We start from the raw sequence: 20,629 nt of genomic DNA on the forward strand, positions 1-20,629 counted from the left end.
CATCAGATTGTCCACTTGGCTTCAAAAGGAATATCTTTTTCTTATAAGGTCATTCTAAATTATTGAATTGAAATTTAAAAGAGCCTGAGGCAAGTCAATGCAATATTTTAGTTGGGCCACCATAAATAATGTCAGTTCCCCATTACTAAGGAAGAAAAATAGAAATTGGAGTTACAATCAACAGATTTTGACAAGTACCTACTGTGCAAGCACCTCTATTCCATACATGAAGAGTAGAAAAGAATATACATCACTTATATTCCTCCTAAGTTGTAGATCTCAGATAAAAATCCATTAAAAAAGAGAAAAAGGTAAGTGATATTTTATAAATTGCATACAGGATTGTTTAAGGCATATGGAAAATAAATGTTGAATAAAAATTATCAGGGCAGAATTCTTGAACAATATGAGTCATGAGACAAGATCTAAGAAAATTTCTCAGAAGAAAAATGCGTTTCCCAGAATACTGAGAATACTTATCTATTTTTCAACTTTACTAAGAATACCACAAAAAGAAAATGTGCTTATTCCATTTTGTTGTTTTAAGGAACTGAAGACAAGTTCAACTAAAAATTTATAATAGAATTACATCTCCTTAGTCATTTCAGTGGTACAAATATCAACTCATTTTAGTTGCTTTAATCTAGTCTGTAATTTTATTGCCAAAAAAAGTAAGATTTCTTTCAGTAAAGATAGTATTATAGTAATGGGTAGAAGAGTATTCAAATTCTCCAAGAGAGTTTTTAAAGAAATTGCTATCCACCTCAAAATATGTAAAGTTCTATTTTTTCTCCTGCACAGAAACCATCCTTTGGGCAATTTGTTGATTTATACTAACCCACTTCATTGTAGGAAATATATATTTCTATGTCTGCATTTGTTGTATTGCATTATAATTATCTCCTTGCAAATCTGTTTCCGTGACTAGATTTTGCAATATTTATAGGAAAAGACTAGAGAAGGAAGAAAAAGAAAATAAAAGAAGGAAGGAAAGAAGGAGGGAACAAGGTGCAGCTTCTGGTAAATTAGACTTCTTTTTTGAAGAGACATGATATGGTGAGAAGATATGATCAGGGATATCTTTCTCTTATAACCCCACTCTAAATTATTGAATGGTAGCTTAAGAGAGTTTGATGTGAATAGAAGGGATCTAACGAGGTTAAATGAGATATTGAGTAGGAGTGTTAACTTTTTTACTCTAGAAGAGAAGATAAACCTTGCCAAGTATGGAAAGGTTTAAGTTTAGCCTGTCTAAAATAGCCTCAAATTATTTCCTCTTAGACAAAATATAAAAGCTGCATTTTAGGAACTTTTTTTTAACTATTAATAAATTAGGGATGATTGAAGGTATCCACTAATTCTCTGATTTTGCAATTCTGACAAACTATCCTCTCTGCTTTTCCTTCAAGGAGATCTTGCTACTCCATAGCTGCCTCATGGCATTCTTTACATCCTCATTCCTCAGAGTATAGATGAGTGGGTTCAACATTGGGGTGATGGTGGTATAGAACACAGACACAGCTTTATCCAATGGGAAAGTAGTGGATGGATGGAGATAAATAAAGATACACGCAACAAAGAAGAAAGTTACTACAGTCAGATGAGATCCACAGGTAGAGAGCTTTGCATCGGCTCTCTGCAGACTGTTTTCGAAGACTAAACAGAATGACTGTGTAGGAGGCCAAAAGAATGAGGAAACACCCTAGGGAGATGAGACCACTGTTGGCAACTACCAGCATGTTTACCAGAGTTGTATCAGCACAGGGAAGTTTTAGGACTGGGTGGACATCACAAAAGTAATGGTCTATAACCTGAGCATTACAGAAGGGCAGCTGGAAGGTCAGGAGAGTCTGAACAAAGGAATGACCCAGGGCCCCCAACCAGGACAGTGATGCCAGCACAGTACAAGCATTAGCACTCATTATGACAGTGTAACAGAGTGGTTGGCAGATAGCAGCATAGCTATCAAAAGCCATGACAGTCAAAACAAAAATCTCAGCACAACCTAAAAAGTGGAAGGTAAACATCTGAGTTATACAGCCCCAGTAGGAAATAGTCTTTTTCTCAGAAACAAAGTCTGCAATCATCTTGGGTGCTGTGGCCGAGGAATAGGCAATGTCCACAAAAGACAGGTTACTGACGAAGAAATACATGGGCGTGTGTAGTCGGGGGTCAGAAAAGACCATAAGCAAAATGAGCAAATTTCCCACCACGATCACGACATAGAAGAGGAGAAATAAGACAAAGAACATAAATTGCGTTCCAGAATCTTGGGAAAGTCCCAGGAATATAAACTCAGTGACATTGTTGGCCACTTTCATGGGGCCCCAGGCAGGACTGGTGGAGTGACTCTGGTTCTCTGCAAAAATAAACACATGTTATAAACCATTGTAAGCAAGGTAAAGCCTATCAGTAAGAGTCTTGTGAAAATACCTACATGATGTTAAATATGGTAGAGAAAGTTCTTCATATTTCTTGAACATAGTTCATGAGTATTTTTCTTGTTATTAGCTTGATTTCCACATTATTGACTCACATTTGAATTTCTTTCATAATTAGTCTTATAGTTCCTTTCTTCCATACAAGAACCTAGAGAATCTGAGTCTTTTTTATTGAATTTAATGTTTTTACCTAATCAGTGCTCTCCCTCCCCCCACCTCCAACTTCTCTTGTCAGAAATTTACTTTGGAGTGAAAACTTTGTTTATTTAATTAATTAATTTTTTGAGGCTGTAAATAAAAGCATGAAGTCAGAGTATATGATCTGATGTATAAAATTTCAGAATCCTTCAAGTATAATATATACTACTCACTTATGGAAAAGTAACATTTTGTTTAATCAAGAAAGGAAGACTCAGTTTCCAATTTCTCAGTTAGAAAAAAAAAGTCTCAATTCAAGTAAAAATTAAGTCATTTTTAGTGCTTATATATCAACGTTGAGGAAGTTTGAATCATACGCCTGGACCTGCTGGTTGAAAATTCCATTTTGCTTGCCAATAAGGAATACATGAGAAGTGATCAATTTATACAGAGAAATACTTTTTTCTATGTTGCTCTGAAGAGTTGAAACATTTAAAACTTCTCATTGAGTTCCCTATCATCCTCAATCCCTTTGTAGGTCCCTGTCATCCTCAATCCCTTTGCCTTGAAAAAGACACAGATAACTCTCTGTCCTTGTGATCACAGGAAAAATTAGGAATGAAATTTATCATACAGATAATGTTAGAAATGATAGTTTAAAAATAAGTGTCTGAAGCCATTTTATAAACTGTAATAGGAATGCTTGCATCATACAGAGAAAAATAAAGGATAGAAATAATCAGGAAAAAATTCTTAAAGGAGATTAATATTAGACAAGATCTGAAGTTTCTTGAAATAAAAATGGCTTTTCTGAAATATGAAAATTACTAGCTATTTTCCGTCTTTACTCAGAATACCTCTTTTCTGCATGGATAGCAGAAAGAGCACTGCCCAGAAGCTGAGTGGTGTAAGTTTGAGTGCCCTCATCAGCTTTATAACTTTGGGTAAATCTATTTATCTTCCCTGGATCTCAGTTTTCTCATCTATAGAAGATGAATGATAAAATTTTTTACCTCACAAAGCTGTTTCAGAATTCAAATGAGATCTATAGAACATGTTTTGAATTTATGAGGTGTTTCCTTTTAATTTGAATCTATCAAGTGGAATCTCTCTAGTAAGCACAATTTGTAATTTGGTGCATTTAGTTATTATATAAAAGCTATATAATGTAACTACTAGAAAATATTAAAAACATATACCATTTTATTTCTGAGATAATAGCTATAAAAATATGTGCCAATCTCCATGAAAGAAATATCATTAATAGTAGCTAACATTTACTGAGTATTTTACCATGCACAGAATCGTGTGCTAAACTCTGCATATGTTACTTAATTCCATCTTCACAACACTATCATAATTTTTATTATCTCCATTTTATGGAGCAGAGCACTAAAGATTAAAGAGGCAAATTGCCCAATATAATTTTCAGCGAAAGGACTGGTATAATTCTGGTATTCTTTTTGCAGAACACGCATAACTTACATATCCTTAAATAAATTATAGGTAGATAGAAAGATTACATAGATAGATAGATAAATTTCCAATAAAAAACTGAATTTATTATTATTTTTTAATTAATATTATTTTTTGGAGAGGAAGTCTCACTCTGTCACCCAGGCTGGAGTAAAACAGCGCGATCTCGGCCCACTGCAATCTCCGCCTCCTGGGTTCAAGTGATTCTGCTGCCTCAGCCCCCCAAGTAGTTGGAATTACAGGAACCTGCCACCACAAAAAGAACTGAATTTAAACAATTGCTTTCTTATCGTGCAAAGTCCTTCAATTGGAGAATATGTTTCACATTCCTAAAATCTTTTAATAGTCTGTGCCCTATACCAGCAAAGCCAAATTGTGCTCAGTCATCACCAGTTGGCAAAATCATAAGGGCTGAAAAAATGTTTAGGTAAACAGAAAACACATATTGTACTTACTGTATGCCAAGTTTGATTCTAGATGTTTTAAATTTAGCTCATTTAACTCCCATAATGATCTTATAAAGTAGTCTATCACTACTATTACCACTTCAGAAATGAGGAAACTGAAGCACAGAAAGAGTAAGTAACTTGCCCAAGGTTATAGATCTAGTGATTGGCAGAGTCGGTATTTGAACCTACGCAATGGGTCTTCAGGATCTATTTTCCTAACTACTATGCATATCCTGGGTCTGATGGCATCAAAGCCACCAAATATCTTTTTCATTTGAAAGCTTTAAACTTTCTACATTAATCAAAAGACTCCTTTTCTTCTAATCATGAAAAGTTTTTTTAATTATATACACTATTTAGAGACAAAGACTATAGCTACAACTGGCAAGATCATCACAGCATACAGTCTGTACCCAACTTTTCTCAAATTAAATTTACAGTGGGGATGTAATAAGTGATGCGATACTGATCATTAATTCAGTCATTATTTGATTTGACAAGTACTGTCAATCAAGTGGAGGAGGTCCACATGTAAACTGTGACAGTTCTCCATGAAAGGGCTCAGGAAGGAAGCCCAGGACAGACAGGATTGCCTTTTCAAACTCTGTCACTGAGTGGAATTCTGACAGATGAGTTAGAGTTAACCTGATGATGATGAGGATTGCAGGGTGTGGGCACAGAAGAATAGACAGGGCGGGAAGAACTTTCCAGGCCTAGCAAATAGAATATGTGAAGGTAAAAATCATTACACCATCCTCTTTGGGGAGTGTCAGCAATTTGAACATGTTTCAACACAGAACTTACATAGGAAAGTGTCAGGAGATGAGGCTGAAAAGAAGGCAAGTCTAGATTACCAAGTCTTGCGTGTTAAGCTTAAAAGTTAGCAATTGAATTAACTGGGGTGCCATAAAGAAAGATCCAGTCACAGGAGGAGAGTAGCTGCGATGGAAGGTGGGGGAGAGAAGTTGTGAAAAAGAAGACGCCTGGAACCCCAACTTGTCTACGTTCAAATTTCGGCTTCACCATTTACTAACTTTATGACTTTAGGCAGTTACTTCACTTCCCTTTGCCTCAGTTTTCTCAAGTGTAAAATGTGGATAAGAATAGTACCTTTATATAGAGTGTTATACATATTAAATATATATTACATGTAAAGGACTTATGTGCATAATGTACTTTAAGTGAATATATAATTATCATTATGCATCTTAGCTATCAGAGAAAATGTTGATTGGAAGGAGAGACAGAAGCCTGGATAGGAGTCGTCTTAGAACACTGACCTCCTTACTATGTCAATCTCCTGATTCTCACCTATATGCATGCTCATGCTTGTCCAAATCTTAGACTGTGTCTACTGCTCACACCTACCCTCTCAAAAGGAGTCTTTGACTGGAGCAGCAACAGAGTACATTCTATATCCTTGCATAGATGTATTAAAGAGTTCAAGCATGGATGCCCAAAGATGTTTGAGCAGCTGCTCTATTCACCCTGAGTGGTGACAACTCAACTTTATCTAGCCTTCTCCTGAGGATTTCATCAAATTAATCATAGTCTAGGACCCAAGATCTTTTTGCTATCTTTGCTGGGAGAAACAGCACAGGATTTAAAGATAGAACAACTCACAGCTCTGCCTCTTCAGGCTGTGTAACATTAACATAATTTTTCTAACATCTATTAACCTCCTCTGTGAGATAATGCTACCCATGGTAAAACTAAAATTAGATAATGGACAAAAAAAGCAATAAACAATCTGCCAAGCTAACTCTTGATCATTTTTGGGGTAGAATTTCAAGAACTCCAGTATCAGACATCTCAACTCTGAACCAGAGCCTCTATGGGGTGGATTGTTTCTACTGGTCTACCCAGGTTCTTAGGTTAAACTTGATCTCTCTAAGACAATACTGAAGAATATATATTGGTTGAAATAAGATTTGCGTAGTTAAAGAAAAATGTTTCCTCCTTTGTTTAACTCCATGAGCCTACATAAATTATTTCCAATAGAACAATTTCAAAGAATGCAACTCTTGGAATCTTCTGGGAAAGAGATTGTCTTAGTTCCTCTCATGAGGGATTTACAAAGGGCAGCCATATACTATTCTGGATCTCTTTCCTAACAGCAAGTTCTATCTCATGGAAAACTTTTCGTGCAATAGTGTTCTTGACTTCAATATCCCTCGTAGAGACATTATAACACATGTGCATGTTTTTATGTCTCTTGTTACCTGACATTATTTTATTACTTATTAATCCCCTCTTGTTCCTCTAATTGGCCCCAATTGGGGAAATAATTACTAATCTTTGTGGAGCTGAAAGATAAAGAAAAATATTGAAAAATATCTGCAAATGGGTTAGCATAGCACAATGTATAGATTGCTTAAGGTATCATCTATTTGATTTATATTTCATAAGTACCACTATTAATTTATCCTTTCACTTAATACTTACTAAACATATTATCTGTGTCTGGTACTGCACTGTGAATATAAAAAGAGGAGTACGACCCAATTCCTGACATAAAACCATTTATTTTACAGCAGTAGTTTTAAATGACCTCCCTAAATCATCTTAGACTGAAGCATAATTGATGTTAAGTCCTATACTTATCTATGTATAAAGGATTTTAGAGATTGTTTGATTTTTTCACACTTATCTAACCATTGGGAAACAAATAAGGTCCAGAGAGGGAATTAAATTATCTAAGTTTACTGATGGTGGTAAACCTAGTAAACCTAGGACTAAATTCCAATTGAAATTATATTGATACACACTTTAAATTGTAATATACTATTTCTTAAATTAATTACTAGAACAGATGTTGTAAAGCAGGTGAAGAATTTACAGAAGTAAATAATTTACCTTTGAATATAATTTGAATCAATGAAAATTGACCTTGCCTCTTTCACTGGTGGTTAAGGTATCATTCCAGATGGAAAGCTTACCCTGGACTTTTTCTTGAGTGTGGTCCCACCGCATGGATTTGAACAACCCGAGATGTTGGATCAGAAAATCCTTTGAAATAAAAATGTGATTGATAACAAGATACGCACACTAAAAGACTGAGATTTATATAATGATACTTCTTTTATTTACATGCCACATTTCCTCTTGTACAGCCTAAAAAGCAGTCTTGAGTTTGTTTTCTCTTTCTCTCTCTCTCTCTCCCTCAGAAAGATAGTATTTTATGAGTTTACAACCACGCCATAGCTTCTAACCTTGGTATGCAAAGATTTCTACATTCCTGGCTGCCAAAGGGAAGAAACTCTCAGCAATCTTTATGCATCATCAAAACCCTGAGGGAAATGCTGGACAAGTGATTGAGTAAGCAGTTGGAGAATATGATTAGGCAGAGAAAGTGCAAGTGTAGTCTCTACTAAATAACTCCTTGTAAAACCATGCTGAAAGCTGGCTGAAAACAAGACTTTTAATTAGAGTATTGAAGGTGAAAAGTTGGTCAATAATTCCAGCAGAAGTAGCAGCATGTTCAGAGACATAGAAATATGAGGAAGCTGCACATGGTTCAGAGGTTCAAACAGTGGAACAGGACTGGGTAAAAATTGGAATTAGGATTGATAATTGATCTTGGAACAAGTTTTTCTAGTAGAACAAGGTCCAAGGTGTAGAGTGGGGTTGTAGTATGAGAAATCTTGGTTATTATCCTAGATTTTCTTATCACCATGCAGACCCTGTACCCCTACAGAATCTCATATGTGTACCAGAATCTGAGGTAGGATAGAACATGCAAACAAGAAAGTATAGGTTTAATGAAATAAGAGGGAGAGGCTGGTAGGGTTCGGATGTATATGCTAATCAACTCAACTGAGCCATTTTACTATGTAGACATATTTATTTCAAAATATCATGTTGTACATGACAAATATTTACAAGTTTTACATGTCAAATAAATAAATAAGAAATCATTCACAGATGTGAACAGAGTGGGGGGGAGTCAATATTCACTTAAAGAGATAAAAACAAGAACTGCACTGTATTTATGTTATAGATTTCACCACTTCCTCTAAGTAATGGAAGCTCACCAGGTATTTTCAAGTATTTATTTACAGAATAAGTACAAAGAGCTTTTTGGGAACATAAAGAACATAATGGCAATAAATTAAATAACTGCCATGAAAAAAATAGACAACTTGAGTAAGCCATTTCATTAAGGAAGAACTAATGAAATCTGAATTAAAGTTGCAAGGTAGTTAGTAATAATGCATCAATATTAGTTTATTTGTTTGACAAATGTACCATAGTAATATAACAATAAGGAAAATAGCATGAGGTATAATTATACTCTGCGATATTCAACATTTCTGTAAATCTATAACCATTCCAAATTTTAAAAATTATTAAATTTAAAAATGATTTTATAAAATCTTTGAAAGCATGTGATAAGCCAGAAATTTTGGGAGGGCCTATAAACATCAGCTTTATTCGCTCCCTTTCATTCTTTTTTTAATTTCAACTTTTATTTTAGATACAGAGGGTACATGTGCAGGTTTGCTACGTGGGTTTATTTCACCAAGGTAGTAAGTATAGTACCCAACAGGTAGTTTCCCAACCCATCCCCCCCACCCTTCCTCACACCTCTTGTAGTCCCCAGTGTCTATTGTTCCCATGTACATGTCCATGTGTGCTTAATGTTTAGCTCTCACTGGTAAGTGAGAACATGTAGTATTTGGATTTCTGTTCTTGCATTAATTTTCTTAGGATTATTGCCTGAAGCTTCATTCATGTTGCTGCAAAAGACGTGATTTCATAATTTTTTTTTTGGTTGCATAGTGTCTGATAGTATGATTCTGATAGTATGATTCTGATAGCATGATTCTGATAGTATGGTTCTGTCTTTGCTGAATAGTGCTGAGAAGAACATACAAGTGTATGTGCCTTTTTGGTCTTTTTGGCATAATCTATTTGGAATAATCTATTATATATATAAAATATATTTTATATATATATCTATTAATATATTATATAATATATATTTTATTTATAGATTTTATATACATATAAAATATATTAAATATATATATACAGTGACAGAGAGAGAGAGAGAAAGAGGACTGCTGGATCAAATAGTAGCTTTGTTCTAAGTGATTTGAGAAGTCTCCAAAATTCTGCCCACAGGGGTTGAACTAATATACATTCCGAACAACTCTGTGCAAGCACTCCCTTTTTTCTACAGGCTCTCCAGTATCTGTTGTTTTTGGACTTTTTCATAGTAGCCACTCTGATTGGCATAAGATGGTATCTTATTGTGGTTTTGGTATGAATTTCTCTGATGATTAGTGATGATAAGCATTTTTTCATATATTTGTTGGCTGCTTGTATGTCTTTTTATTGAAAAGGATCTATTCATGTCCTTTTCCCATTATTAATAGGGCTGTTTGTTTTTTGTGTGTTGTATTATTTAAGTTCTATTTACATTTGGGATATTAGACCTTTGTCAGATGCATAGTTTGCAAATATTTTCTCCCATTCAGTAAGTTGTCTGTTTCCCTTCTTGATAGTTTCTTTTTCTGTACAGAGGCACTTTCGTTTACCTAGGTCCCACTTGTCAATTTTTGGTTTTGTTGCAATTTCTTTGGGGGACTTAGCTAATTTTTTTCCCAAGGCCAATGTCAAGAAAAGTAACTCCTAGATTTTGGTCTAGGATTTTCATAGTTTGTGGTCTTATATTTAAATCTTCAATCTATCCTGTTAATTTTCTTATATGCTGAAAAGCAAGGGTCTAGCTTCATCTTCCTGCACTTTGCACCTCAAGGAATTAGAAAACAAAGGACAAACCAACTCCAGAGCTAGCAGAAGAAAAGAAATAACAAAAATTAGAGAACAACTGAATGAAATTGAGGTGCAAAAATCTATACAAAAGGTCAATGAAACCAAGAGTTAGTCCTTTGAAAAAATAAGATTGTTAGACTGCTAGTTAGATTAAATAATAATAATAAAAAAGAAGATCCAAATGAGTACAGTCAAAAAGGACAATAATGACATTAAAACTGATCCCACAGAAATACAAAAGATCCTCAGAGAATACTATGAACAACTCTATGCACACAAATTAGAAAATCTGGAAGAAACTGATAAATTCCTGGAACAACACAATCTCCTAAAATTGAATTAGAAAGAGATTGTAATCCTTAATAAGTCAATATCAAGCTCTGAAATTGAATCAGTAATTAAATAAGAAAACTCTACTAACCAAAAAAAGCCCAGGACCAGAGGGATTCACAGTTGAATTGTACCAGACATGTAAAGAAGAAATGGTACCAATCCTACTGAAACTATTCCCAAAAAACTCGAAAAGGAAGGGCTCCTCCCTAACTCATTCTATGAAGCTAGCATCAGCCTAATACCAAAATCTGGCAGAGGCAAAACAAAGAAAGAAAACATCAGGCCAATATCCTGATGAACATAGATGCAAAAATCCTCAACACAATACTAGCAAACCAAATTCAGCGGCACATCAATAAGTTAATTCACCACGATCAAGTAGGCTTTTTTCCTGGAAACAAAGAGAGACTTGAAAATGCAAAAGGGAATACAAAAAGCTATTGCTTTTCTTAAAATAATGCTACCAATTCCAGCTGTCAACTGGACATTTAAAATGATTTGCCAAGACTATACATTTTGCTATGAAAGAGAACATCAGAAAAAGGGGATGTTACAGCCAGATTATACTAAGAGAAAGCCTGGAGCTCTATGTCCTTGAAACATGCCTGCTAACCCCTAGCACCACTCAAATCTTTCTGTAACTCACACAGTAATCTTGGGCAGTTTCCTGCACTTCAGGATATTCAAAATATTATCTTTGGGATATCATACTGCTCTTCAGGGTATTCATCGTATGCAAAAAACTCTGAAAATGTTGAGTAGACTGAAGCTAAAGAGAAGAACATGATGTTCCAGGTATGCCATTCTCACCCTCACCCATACTATTTAGAAATCTCCCAAATGGCAGCCTAGTCCCTAGTCTGTGAGGAGTCCTTCTGTAGCAATATATACATATACACATACATACATATGGCTTCTTAAATATAAAGTCATTAACTTCCAACACAAAAATAAAAATTCATCTTTTGTCCCTATATCAAGAAAGCTCTTACATGACCAGGGTTATTGCAATTTTCCAGTATATCCTAGTATTAGATGGAGTTTCAGACATTTTATTCAAAGGTATATTTTTCAGCTAAGTAATCATAAAAGCCTCTCTGTGGCAATTCATTAGGAGATAAAGTGACAAAATATAAAAAACATTGTAAAAGTTTGTCATTATCTCATTATATAGTAAATAGAATAAAGACATTTTCATAGCCATAAAATATTGCAAGGATCCTATGTCATAGATCGATAATCTTAAATATAAATGCTTAAGTTAACCTTTTTAGGGATCTTCCAGCTCTGAAGCTCCTATACAGGTATCATAGAAATTAAATAATCTGGCCAGGTGTCATGGCTCATGCCTGTAATCCCAGCAGTTTGAGAGGCTGAGGCAGGCAGATGACCTGAGGTCAGGAGTTCAAGACCAGCCTGGCCAACATGGAAAAACCCCGTCTTTACTAAAAATACAAAAATTAGCCAGGCATGGTGGCCAGCACCTGCAATCCCAGCTACTTGGGAGGCTGAGGCAAGAGGATCACTTGAACCTGGGAGGCGGAGGTTTCAGTGAGCCAAGATCATGCCACTTCACTCCAGCCTGGGAGACAAGAGTGAGACTCTGTCTCAAAAAAAAAAAAGAAGAAAGAAAGTAAGAAAGAAGAAAGAAAGAAAGAGAGAAAGAGAGAGAAAGAGAAAAATAAAGAAGAAAGAGAGAAAGGAGAAAGATAGAAAGAAAGAAGAGAGAGAGAGAGAAAGAAGCAATCTGTATAATTGAGATAAATACTCTAAGAAAGAGAGAGAGAAAGAAAGTAAGAGAGAGAAAGAAAAAGATAAAAAGAAAGAAGAAAGAAAGAGAGAGAGAAAGAAAGAAGCAATCTGTATAATTGAGATAAATTATACAGAAATTTCCTAAGAAAGAAAGAGAGAAAGAGAAAAAGAAATTAGATAGGAAGAAAGAGAGAGAAAGAAAGAAAGAAAGAAAGAAAGAAAGAAAGAAAGAAAGAAAGAAAGAAAGAAAGAAAGAAAGAAGGAAAGAAAGAAAGAAAGAACGAAGCAATCTGTATAATTGGCATAAATACTCTTTCTGGGGAGAAATAAAATATTAACTTAATTATATAATTACTAGCTTTCTTTTCTTTTTTTTTGAGACCGAGTTTTGCTCTTGTTGCCCAGGCTGGAGTGCAGTGGTGTGATCTCAGCTCGCTGCAACCTTTGCCTCCTGGGTTCAAGTGATTCTCCTGCCTCAGCCTTCCTGAGTAGCTGGGATTACAGACATGCACCACCACGCCCGGCTAATTTTGTATTTTCAGTAGAGATGGGGTTTCTCCATGTTGGTCAAGCTGGTCTCAAACTCCTGACTTCAGATGATCTGCCCACCCTGGCCTCCCAAAGTGCTGGGATTATAAATAGCTTTCTTGATTGACTGCATTTTTTCTAAGTGGTCATGGGTAAGTCACTTAACTCTGAGTTCATTCTCAAAAATGAAGTTAGGTAAATTTATTCCTCAAAGCATGTTTGAGACTCAGAGGTAATAACTGTGAGTATCTCAAAAATGAGTGCTTTCAACCACAGTTCATTTCTTCCTCCGTTCCTTTAGAGGTTAAAACTCTTAAACATTATGGTCAGCTGAAGAGCCAGCTTATCTATTCACCCCCACTGTAACTCCACTCAAAGAAAAACTCAGTGTGAAACTGGGTACCTCTTCTTGGGAAGCCTCTACAACAGAATACTAACAGCTTTCATCACCCCGGCACTCCTGGACTTCCTTTCTCTCACACATAAACTTTGTTAAGAGCATATGTTCGTTAGAGTGATGCCTGACTACATTTCTAAAACTTGGGACACTGTGGAACACAGTTCTGAGGTAAATACTACTACATAGGTAGTTGTTACTGTTCTAAGGCTTTGTTATAACAGAACAAAGAAATTCACACTACTTCAGAAGAGGATCTGATGAGACATCAGAAGGAACTTCCTAACACTAGGAATCATTAAATGCTGGAGGAACGGAACACAAAGAGATATATCTTCTTTCATTTGAATAGATTAAAAAGTGGAAAAAATTGAATAAATTAAGAGCACTTAGAGGCATAAAGATAGAAAAGTTGATCTTTCAATTAATTCTTGTTATCATTTGTGGCCAGTAAATTCTACTGAGTTCTTGAGTTCTCTTGATTATGGTCAAAAGGCATAGGTGGCTTTCTAGAGTGCCACCTATGCTTTTAAATTGTAATCAAGAGTGATCCATTATAATCTTTATGCTATCTTCTCTTTTATACCAAAGACATCAAAATGGTTTTTACACATGTACAAGATAAGTTGAGAGTCTTGCAAGAAAGAGTATGTTTTTCAAATCACCTCTTCTGCTCATTCTTTAACAAGGCAATGGAATGCCACATGGTTTTATTGTCAGCTTCTTCATAGCTGTCTTCATATCAGTATTTCTGAGTGTGTAGATGAGGGGGTTCAACATAGGCGTAATCACCGTGTAAAACAAGGAGAATATCTTATCCACAGAGAAGCTGCAGAAAGGCCTCAGATAGATGAATACGCATGGCACGAAGATAAGGCTGACCACTGTCAGATGAAAAGCACAGGTAGAGAGGGCCTTGTTCTGGCCCTGGAAGAAGTGTGTTCTCAGGGTGATCAGGATGATAGCATAAGAGAATAGTAAGACCAAGAAGCAGACAAGAGACAGCAGACTACTGTTGGCTATCATCAGCACCTCTACCACATAGGTGTCCATGCAGGCCAGCTTGATGACCTGTGGGACATCACAGTAGAAGTTGTCCACTTCGTTGGGGCCACAGAAAGGCAGCTGGATGACTCGTATGACCTGCATGATAGAGTGGATAAAACCCCCACACCAGCAGGCAAGAACCAACCAAAGGCATAGCTGGGGGTTCATGACTGTAAGGTAACGCAAAGGGTTACAGATGGCAACTTACCTGTCATAGGCCATGACTGTCAGCAGAAACATCTCACTGGCTCCTAAAAAGTGGAGGAAGTAGATCTGGGCCAGGCATCCTGAAAAAGAGATGCTCTTGCCCTGCTGTAGGAAATCCCCTAACATCTTTGGCACAGTAACACAGCTCAGGCTTAGGTCAATGAAAGAGAGATGACCTAAAAAATAATACATAGGAAGTTGGAGCAGGTGAGCATGGGCTTGCACTGTTACCACTATCAAGAGGTTTCCCAGGATGATAGCAATGTAAAAAAACAAAAATAGTAAGAAGAGAAATAGCTGCAGCTCCCAAGAAGATGATAGGCCCAGAAGAACAAATTCTGTCACGTTAGAATCTTGTTCTTTTTTCATCAAGCCAAGAATATCAAGTGACCTAGAGAAAGAAGAATTAAATCAGAACAAGGGAGATTTAAGGTAGATATATATATTTATAAATTACATAAAAATTATTTTAGCAAGTTCTATGAGGTAGTATAGGCAGTACACTCATATTGATAGAACGAGGAATTTTGTTCATTTCTTCCAACTCTTTATTCCTGTAGTACTTTTAAATTGCATTCACAATAAACTAGAAAGAAACACAATGACTTGGACATGAGGTGATAAGTTCTAATCTTTCCATTTCTTTTAATAGACAGAATAATGTCCTCTAAGGACAAAAGTTCTGGAATGGAGTATCTAGATCGAATGCCTAGCTCCACCATTATCAATGGAGTACTATCAGGCAAGGAAATAAACCTCTCTGAATTTTATTCTTTGGTTATTCAATTTAATGCAGAGTTAATGATATCTCCCAAGATTGTTTTGAGAATCAAATGTAATGCCTATGTGCACCATTAAAAAAAAACTAGGTCTCTCAAGATGAGGAAATATCTTACTCATCTTATCCACAACACAATACTTACTGCATAGCAGAAGCTCAATAATTTATCAAATCAAAGGAAGAATGTTTTGTAAACAACAAATTGCTATGTTGTACAAAGGTTAGTAGTTACTATGAATAAATACATTAGGAAATAAATCATTTAGGAAGGATTGAAAAAGAGCTCATATTTTTTGTCTTTACTATCCCAGGTCACAGAAATTGGGAAGTTTGTAAAAATGAGGTGAGAAGAAATAGTCTCAATCTTTAAGATTTAGGGAAGCATCAGACTCGGGATGAGTAGGTCAATGATTAAAAGACACTAATCCCCAAGAGAAGACACCAAGAGCCATGACCCATATCATGGAGGCATGCACAAAAGCCCACCATCACCCTTTTACAGGACAGAGTAATAAGAGAAACCAGAGTTGTGTTGCTTCTGGACTTTTCAACAACCATAGATACTTAAGAAAATAAAAGATTTGCTAAGATATTGTTAGATCTATTTTCCCCTGCTCTACACTCATATTCATCCCCAACGTTTGGTGACAGTACCTTGGATTACAAACAGAAAATCAGAGAACATTGATACATTTCTTCCATTGAAGTAGTTAAAAATTAGTAGATGCCTCTCTGTCTAGAATTTTTTTTATCTAGAACCAGCTATAGGCAAAATATGAAATAAGACAAGATTTTATTTTGTGTCCCAAGCTTTGTAATCCATGTTGCACTTGGTTCTATCAAGTCATTCAGAGAATGTTATCCAATAAAATCCTTCATACTAGATATCAGGTATTTACACAGACGATGCAGGAAAGTACTTAAATTCTAAAAATGAAAACCTCTAATGACAAGAAAACTTTCTCTAGGATGTTATTCCAAAATAAGCCAGTGAGAGAGAGATTTGGGGCTCAAGCCACCTTTGGATGCCTCTGTCATACCATGTTTGTGACCATCCTCTTCATCTGCCTATATATTCAAGTGCACAGCTGCATCTAAATCTATAATCTCATAACTGATAGAAGGAATCACCTCACTTTCTAGAATCAATTGGAAAATAAAACAAAGCAAGAAATACAAGTTAGGGAACGATTTGCTGCTATATGTACAGCCTTACTTCAGCTCTGCTAAATTGAAAATTCTCTAATCTTTTTTGGATGCACCAAAGATTGTAAATTTCCATAAGAAAACATCATTTTGATGTTCTTTCCAGTTATCTAAAATGTATAATTAACAGGGGTCAAGTCTCATTAAAATTATGGATCTAATTTTTAAAATAATCTTGGGGAAACTGGAAAAATCTGAGAAAGAGAAACCAAAGTTTTTTTTTAATTAAAAAAGGTTTCTAGAAACCAGAAAACAATGAGAACACATAACCCTACACACTGTTATAATTTAGTCTCAGAATATGGCTGAGAAACAATGTGATTATTTCCTAACCTGAAGGCATAGTATACCAAGGGTGTATGGTACACTTGTTTTTTCCACTCAACATATGCTGAGAAAGAAAAGATTATATTAAAACAGACAATATTAAAATTAAATAAATCAGAAGGATAGATTAAATAAGAGAAGAATATGTCAAATATGTTATAACCCAAATTACTACAATTTATAAGCCTGAGTTTATGGCCTACTTGCTTAAAGTAAGATTTAATATTAGGAAATTTCAGTACTATAAATATTCTGGACAGTTCCTAGGTGATTACTCTGATAAGATTTTGATTAATAATGATATAAAAATCTTCACAATTACATAAGATAAAAATAGGCAGCCCTGTATGTTAGTTATTTGAGTTTTAATCAAGGTAAGGGCTGGATTCTGGTTATTCTTGGATTTTTTTTAATGACAATAAATTTGCAATCTTCAGACAATATGAAACATAATACTAAACAATATAGAAAGCTCCCTTTTAGGTTTAATAACATTTCCACATTTGGCAGAGTCATCTCCCAGCTTCTGTGTTTCTGAAGTCTGATCACAGTAAGAAATTAAGCCTGTGACTGTTCTGTGAACAATGAAAAGAACAATACACTCATCAACATGAAGGAATGTCTACATCCCAAAACTAACCCCAGTCACAACATAATTTCCCTTGCCAAAGCCCTGCAGAGCTTGGAAAGCCACATTCAAAAATATCAGCTCCATTATCCCATTAGCAGTAAGATCAGACCCTATCAAGCATTTCATGTTTCATATCCTAAAAATAACCTAAGAATTTGAAAAAGTCAATAAAAATATTTTAAGTACACAAAATGAGCCAAAAAATTTGAGAATGCTTAATGCAAAATGAAAGTCTTTATGGAAGGGTCCTGCTTGGAGAGAAGAGGACAAACTAAAGCACCTTAAATAATCAAAGGCTACTTGTGTACAGCTGAGCAGCTGGTCTCTCTTCTTTCTAAACAGGGAACCAGAGATGTTTATGAGGAAAATATGAAGAAAAGGAGTAAAATTTTTCTCCTGGTACTTGTGCATGTGTGTGTTTTAAGCATAACAGTATACCATATTTTGCTATTATGTTTGTCTTGTATTTATTTTGGTCTGTGTGGAGCTAAATGCATTATTAGAGGAGGAAATTTGACTATCTCAACAATAGAAAATGATTGGCTAGCTGGAGTTTCAATTGCATATGAATTCCTTTTAAACACATTTGATGCATTTTAAAATTTCTCCTGAAAACCAGGAAGTGGACACACCATTAGTTGAAGATGGTACCTAGAGTGGTATTCTCTATTGAGAAAGAAACAATCTTTCTGCTCTAAACTTCTTTGGCCTTGTTTGGAACATTGCATTCTATATGGTACCTGTGGAACATAAAGAGGATTTTAGTAAAAAGAAACTTTAATAATTAAAGAAATGGAAAACAGAATCTAGAAGGGACTACAGCAGAATTAGGTAGTCTTAAGACAACATTGCCATGAAACCCGTGCCTTCAGTTATGTGAATTTAGTCCTATCTTATCCAAATACTGCAACTATCTTCTAAGATGCCACTAGCCCTAGAATTCCTTGATGCTATAGGAATTTCACTGTTCTGTGAATGTTTCTAAGAGTAAATTTAAAACAACAAAACTCAAATGATCTCTTAAATTTAAAAATGATCAATGCCAGAGTATATAGAGAAAAAGAGTGAGGACAACAGTAAACATAAAAATAGCATCAGAGTCAAACAGAGGAGCAGGAAGGGGAGGGGAGATTTGAATAAACATATCTGAGAAACCTACGTCTTTGCTTGTCAGAAGCTATGTGGTTTCAAGGAAGGAAGATTTTATCCTGCCATTCATCCTACCAACCCTCTCTTCAGCCTCAGGCCAGCAAAATGGGCAATCCTCAGATGACCATCGCAGCTGCCCAGCACATGTCTTAACTGCTTCCTTATAAGCCAAGCCCTAGTTGAGGGCTGGCTGTATGAACTGGAAATATCTGCTATCCCTAGGACTCTAGCTGTATCTGAGGTTTTTATGGTTCTTACAACACTGCTTAGCTTAATGAGCCCTGGGATTCCCTAGGCTGCTGCTGTTTGAGTTGTATTAAATTTAGTTCTTGCTAGGAAGTTGACCTTGGGACCTGCAGGCTCTGAAGCAATTAGACCTGTTGCATAACAGAACCCACTTATTTTACTTACTTTGGATTGATTGATTTGTACTTTGTCATTGATCTGTTTGTATATGCCATCCATTTTCCATGCCTCAGTCTGTATCTGAAGAAGATTCTCACTGGTTTTTATCTCAACCATGCTCCTTGAAGTAGCAGAAGCTGAAGGATAAATACCAACCTAAGGTATTTATCTCTGGGATAATTCCAGGGGTAGCTTGGTATTTATCCTTTAAAGTAATATAGAGTCTTGACACAACACCTGATCTCTTAAAACCTCAAGCAGCTTACCTACTGGCATTTATTCATGGATCGTATCCAGAAAACACAGCTGTTGTCATTAGTAATTTAATTTTTTATAGACTGACTGTCAAAGTCTAATTTTTAAATATCATGAAACATAATTCTCAAATACATATTGAACACATCAAAAACTGTATTTAACTAATTAATGAGGGATAGCAGGATAACAAAGCCCATATTCAAAACCCGTATTCAAAAAAGCCCATATTCAAAAAAGAATACGAAAAGTGTAATTTTACATAATTAGAGCAAAAAATGAACACTAAAATAAAATTGTTAAATTAGATGTAATCCAGTTAATGTCTCATGACACAGATTTACCCATGTAACAAACCTTCACGCGTACCTCTGAACTTAAAAGTTAAAAAATATCAAAATGACAAAAATATTAATATTCTTTCATACAGCTCTAAAAAGGAGCAATATGACCTTAATCTTTGGGGTTATCTTTTCTACCACACTAAAAAGATACAATTTAGCAGTTTTCTATAACATCTAGCTATATGTAATTATACAATGTCTGAGATTCCATAATTTGTATATAGTAAGTTAAATAAAATCACATTTGCTAGAGTCAGATGACCCTTAGCTGGGCTTGCTAAACAGTGTTTTTGTTTTGTTCTGTTATTTTTTATTTCTTTGGGTACATAGTATGTGTATATATTTATAGAGTATGAGATATTTGGGTACAGGCATATAATACATAATAATCACATCGTGGTAAATGGGGTATTCATCCCCTCAAGCATTTATCCTTTGTGTTACAAACAATCCAATTATATTCTTTTGGTTATTTTTAAATGACAATTAAATCATTATTGACTATAATCACCCTTTTGTGCTATCAAATACTAGATATTATTTATTCTTTATATTTTTTGTACCCATAACTATCCCCATTTTTCCCCGTCCCACACCTTCACCATCCTTCTCAGTTTTTGGTAACCATCATTGTACTTTTTATCTGCATGATTCAATTGTTTTAATTTTTAGTTCTGACAAATAAGTGAGAATATGGGAAGTTTGTCTATCTGTGCCTGGCTTATTTCACCTAACACAATAATCCCCATTTCCATCCATGTTGTTGCAAATGATCTCATTCTTTTTATGGCTGAATAGTACTCTATTGTATATGTATGTACCACATTTTCTTTATTCATTCATCTATTGATGGAAACTTAGGTTGTTTCCAGATCTTGGCTATTGTGAACAAAGCTAAAACAAACATGAGAATGCAGATAACTCTTTGATATACTGTTATTTTTTCTTTTGGGTCTACATCTAGCAATGAGGTTGCAAGATC

General features: G+C 35.1%; 3 protein-coding genes and 1 pseudogene across 3 annotated transcripts in view; all 4 read right to left on the reverse strand.

Moving 5' to 3' along the window:
- Positions 1–20,629, reverse strand: part of LOC129012643 (olfactory receptor 4N4C-like) — an 89,436-nt gene that overhangs the window by 36,300 nt on the left and 32,507 nt on the right.
- The window catches only part of LOC129012649 (olfactory receptor 4M1), a 58,655-nt gene that overhangs the window by 19,995 nt on the left and 18,031 nt on the right, over positions 1–20,629 (reverse strand). The window lies entirely within an intron of this gene.
- Positions 1,385–7,477, reverse strand: LOC134738184 (olfactory receptor 4S2-like). Its single transcript, XM_063652116.1, is given in 3 exon segments — positions 1,385–1,622; positions 1,624–2,359; positions 7,444–7,477. Coding segments are annotated over 3 exon segments (1,008 nt in total).
- The window catches only part of LOC129012664 (olfactory receptor 4Q3-like), a 39,123-nt pseudogene continuing 32,470 nt past the window's right edge, over positions 13,977–20,629 (reverse strand).

This window comes from Pongo pygmaeus, chromosome 15 (assembly GCF_028885625.2).
Source record: "Pongo pygmaeus isolate AG05252 chromosome 15, NHGRI_mPonPyg2-v2.0_pri, whole genome shotgun sequence".
NCBI lineage: Eukaryota > Metazoa > Chordata > Mammalia > Primates > Hominidae > Pongo > Pongo pygmaeus.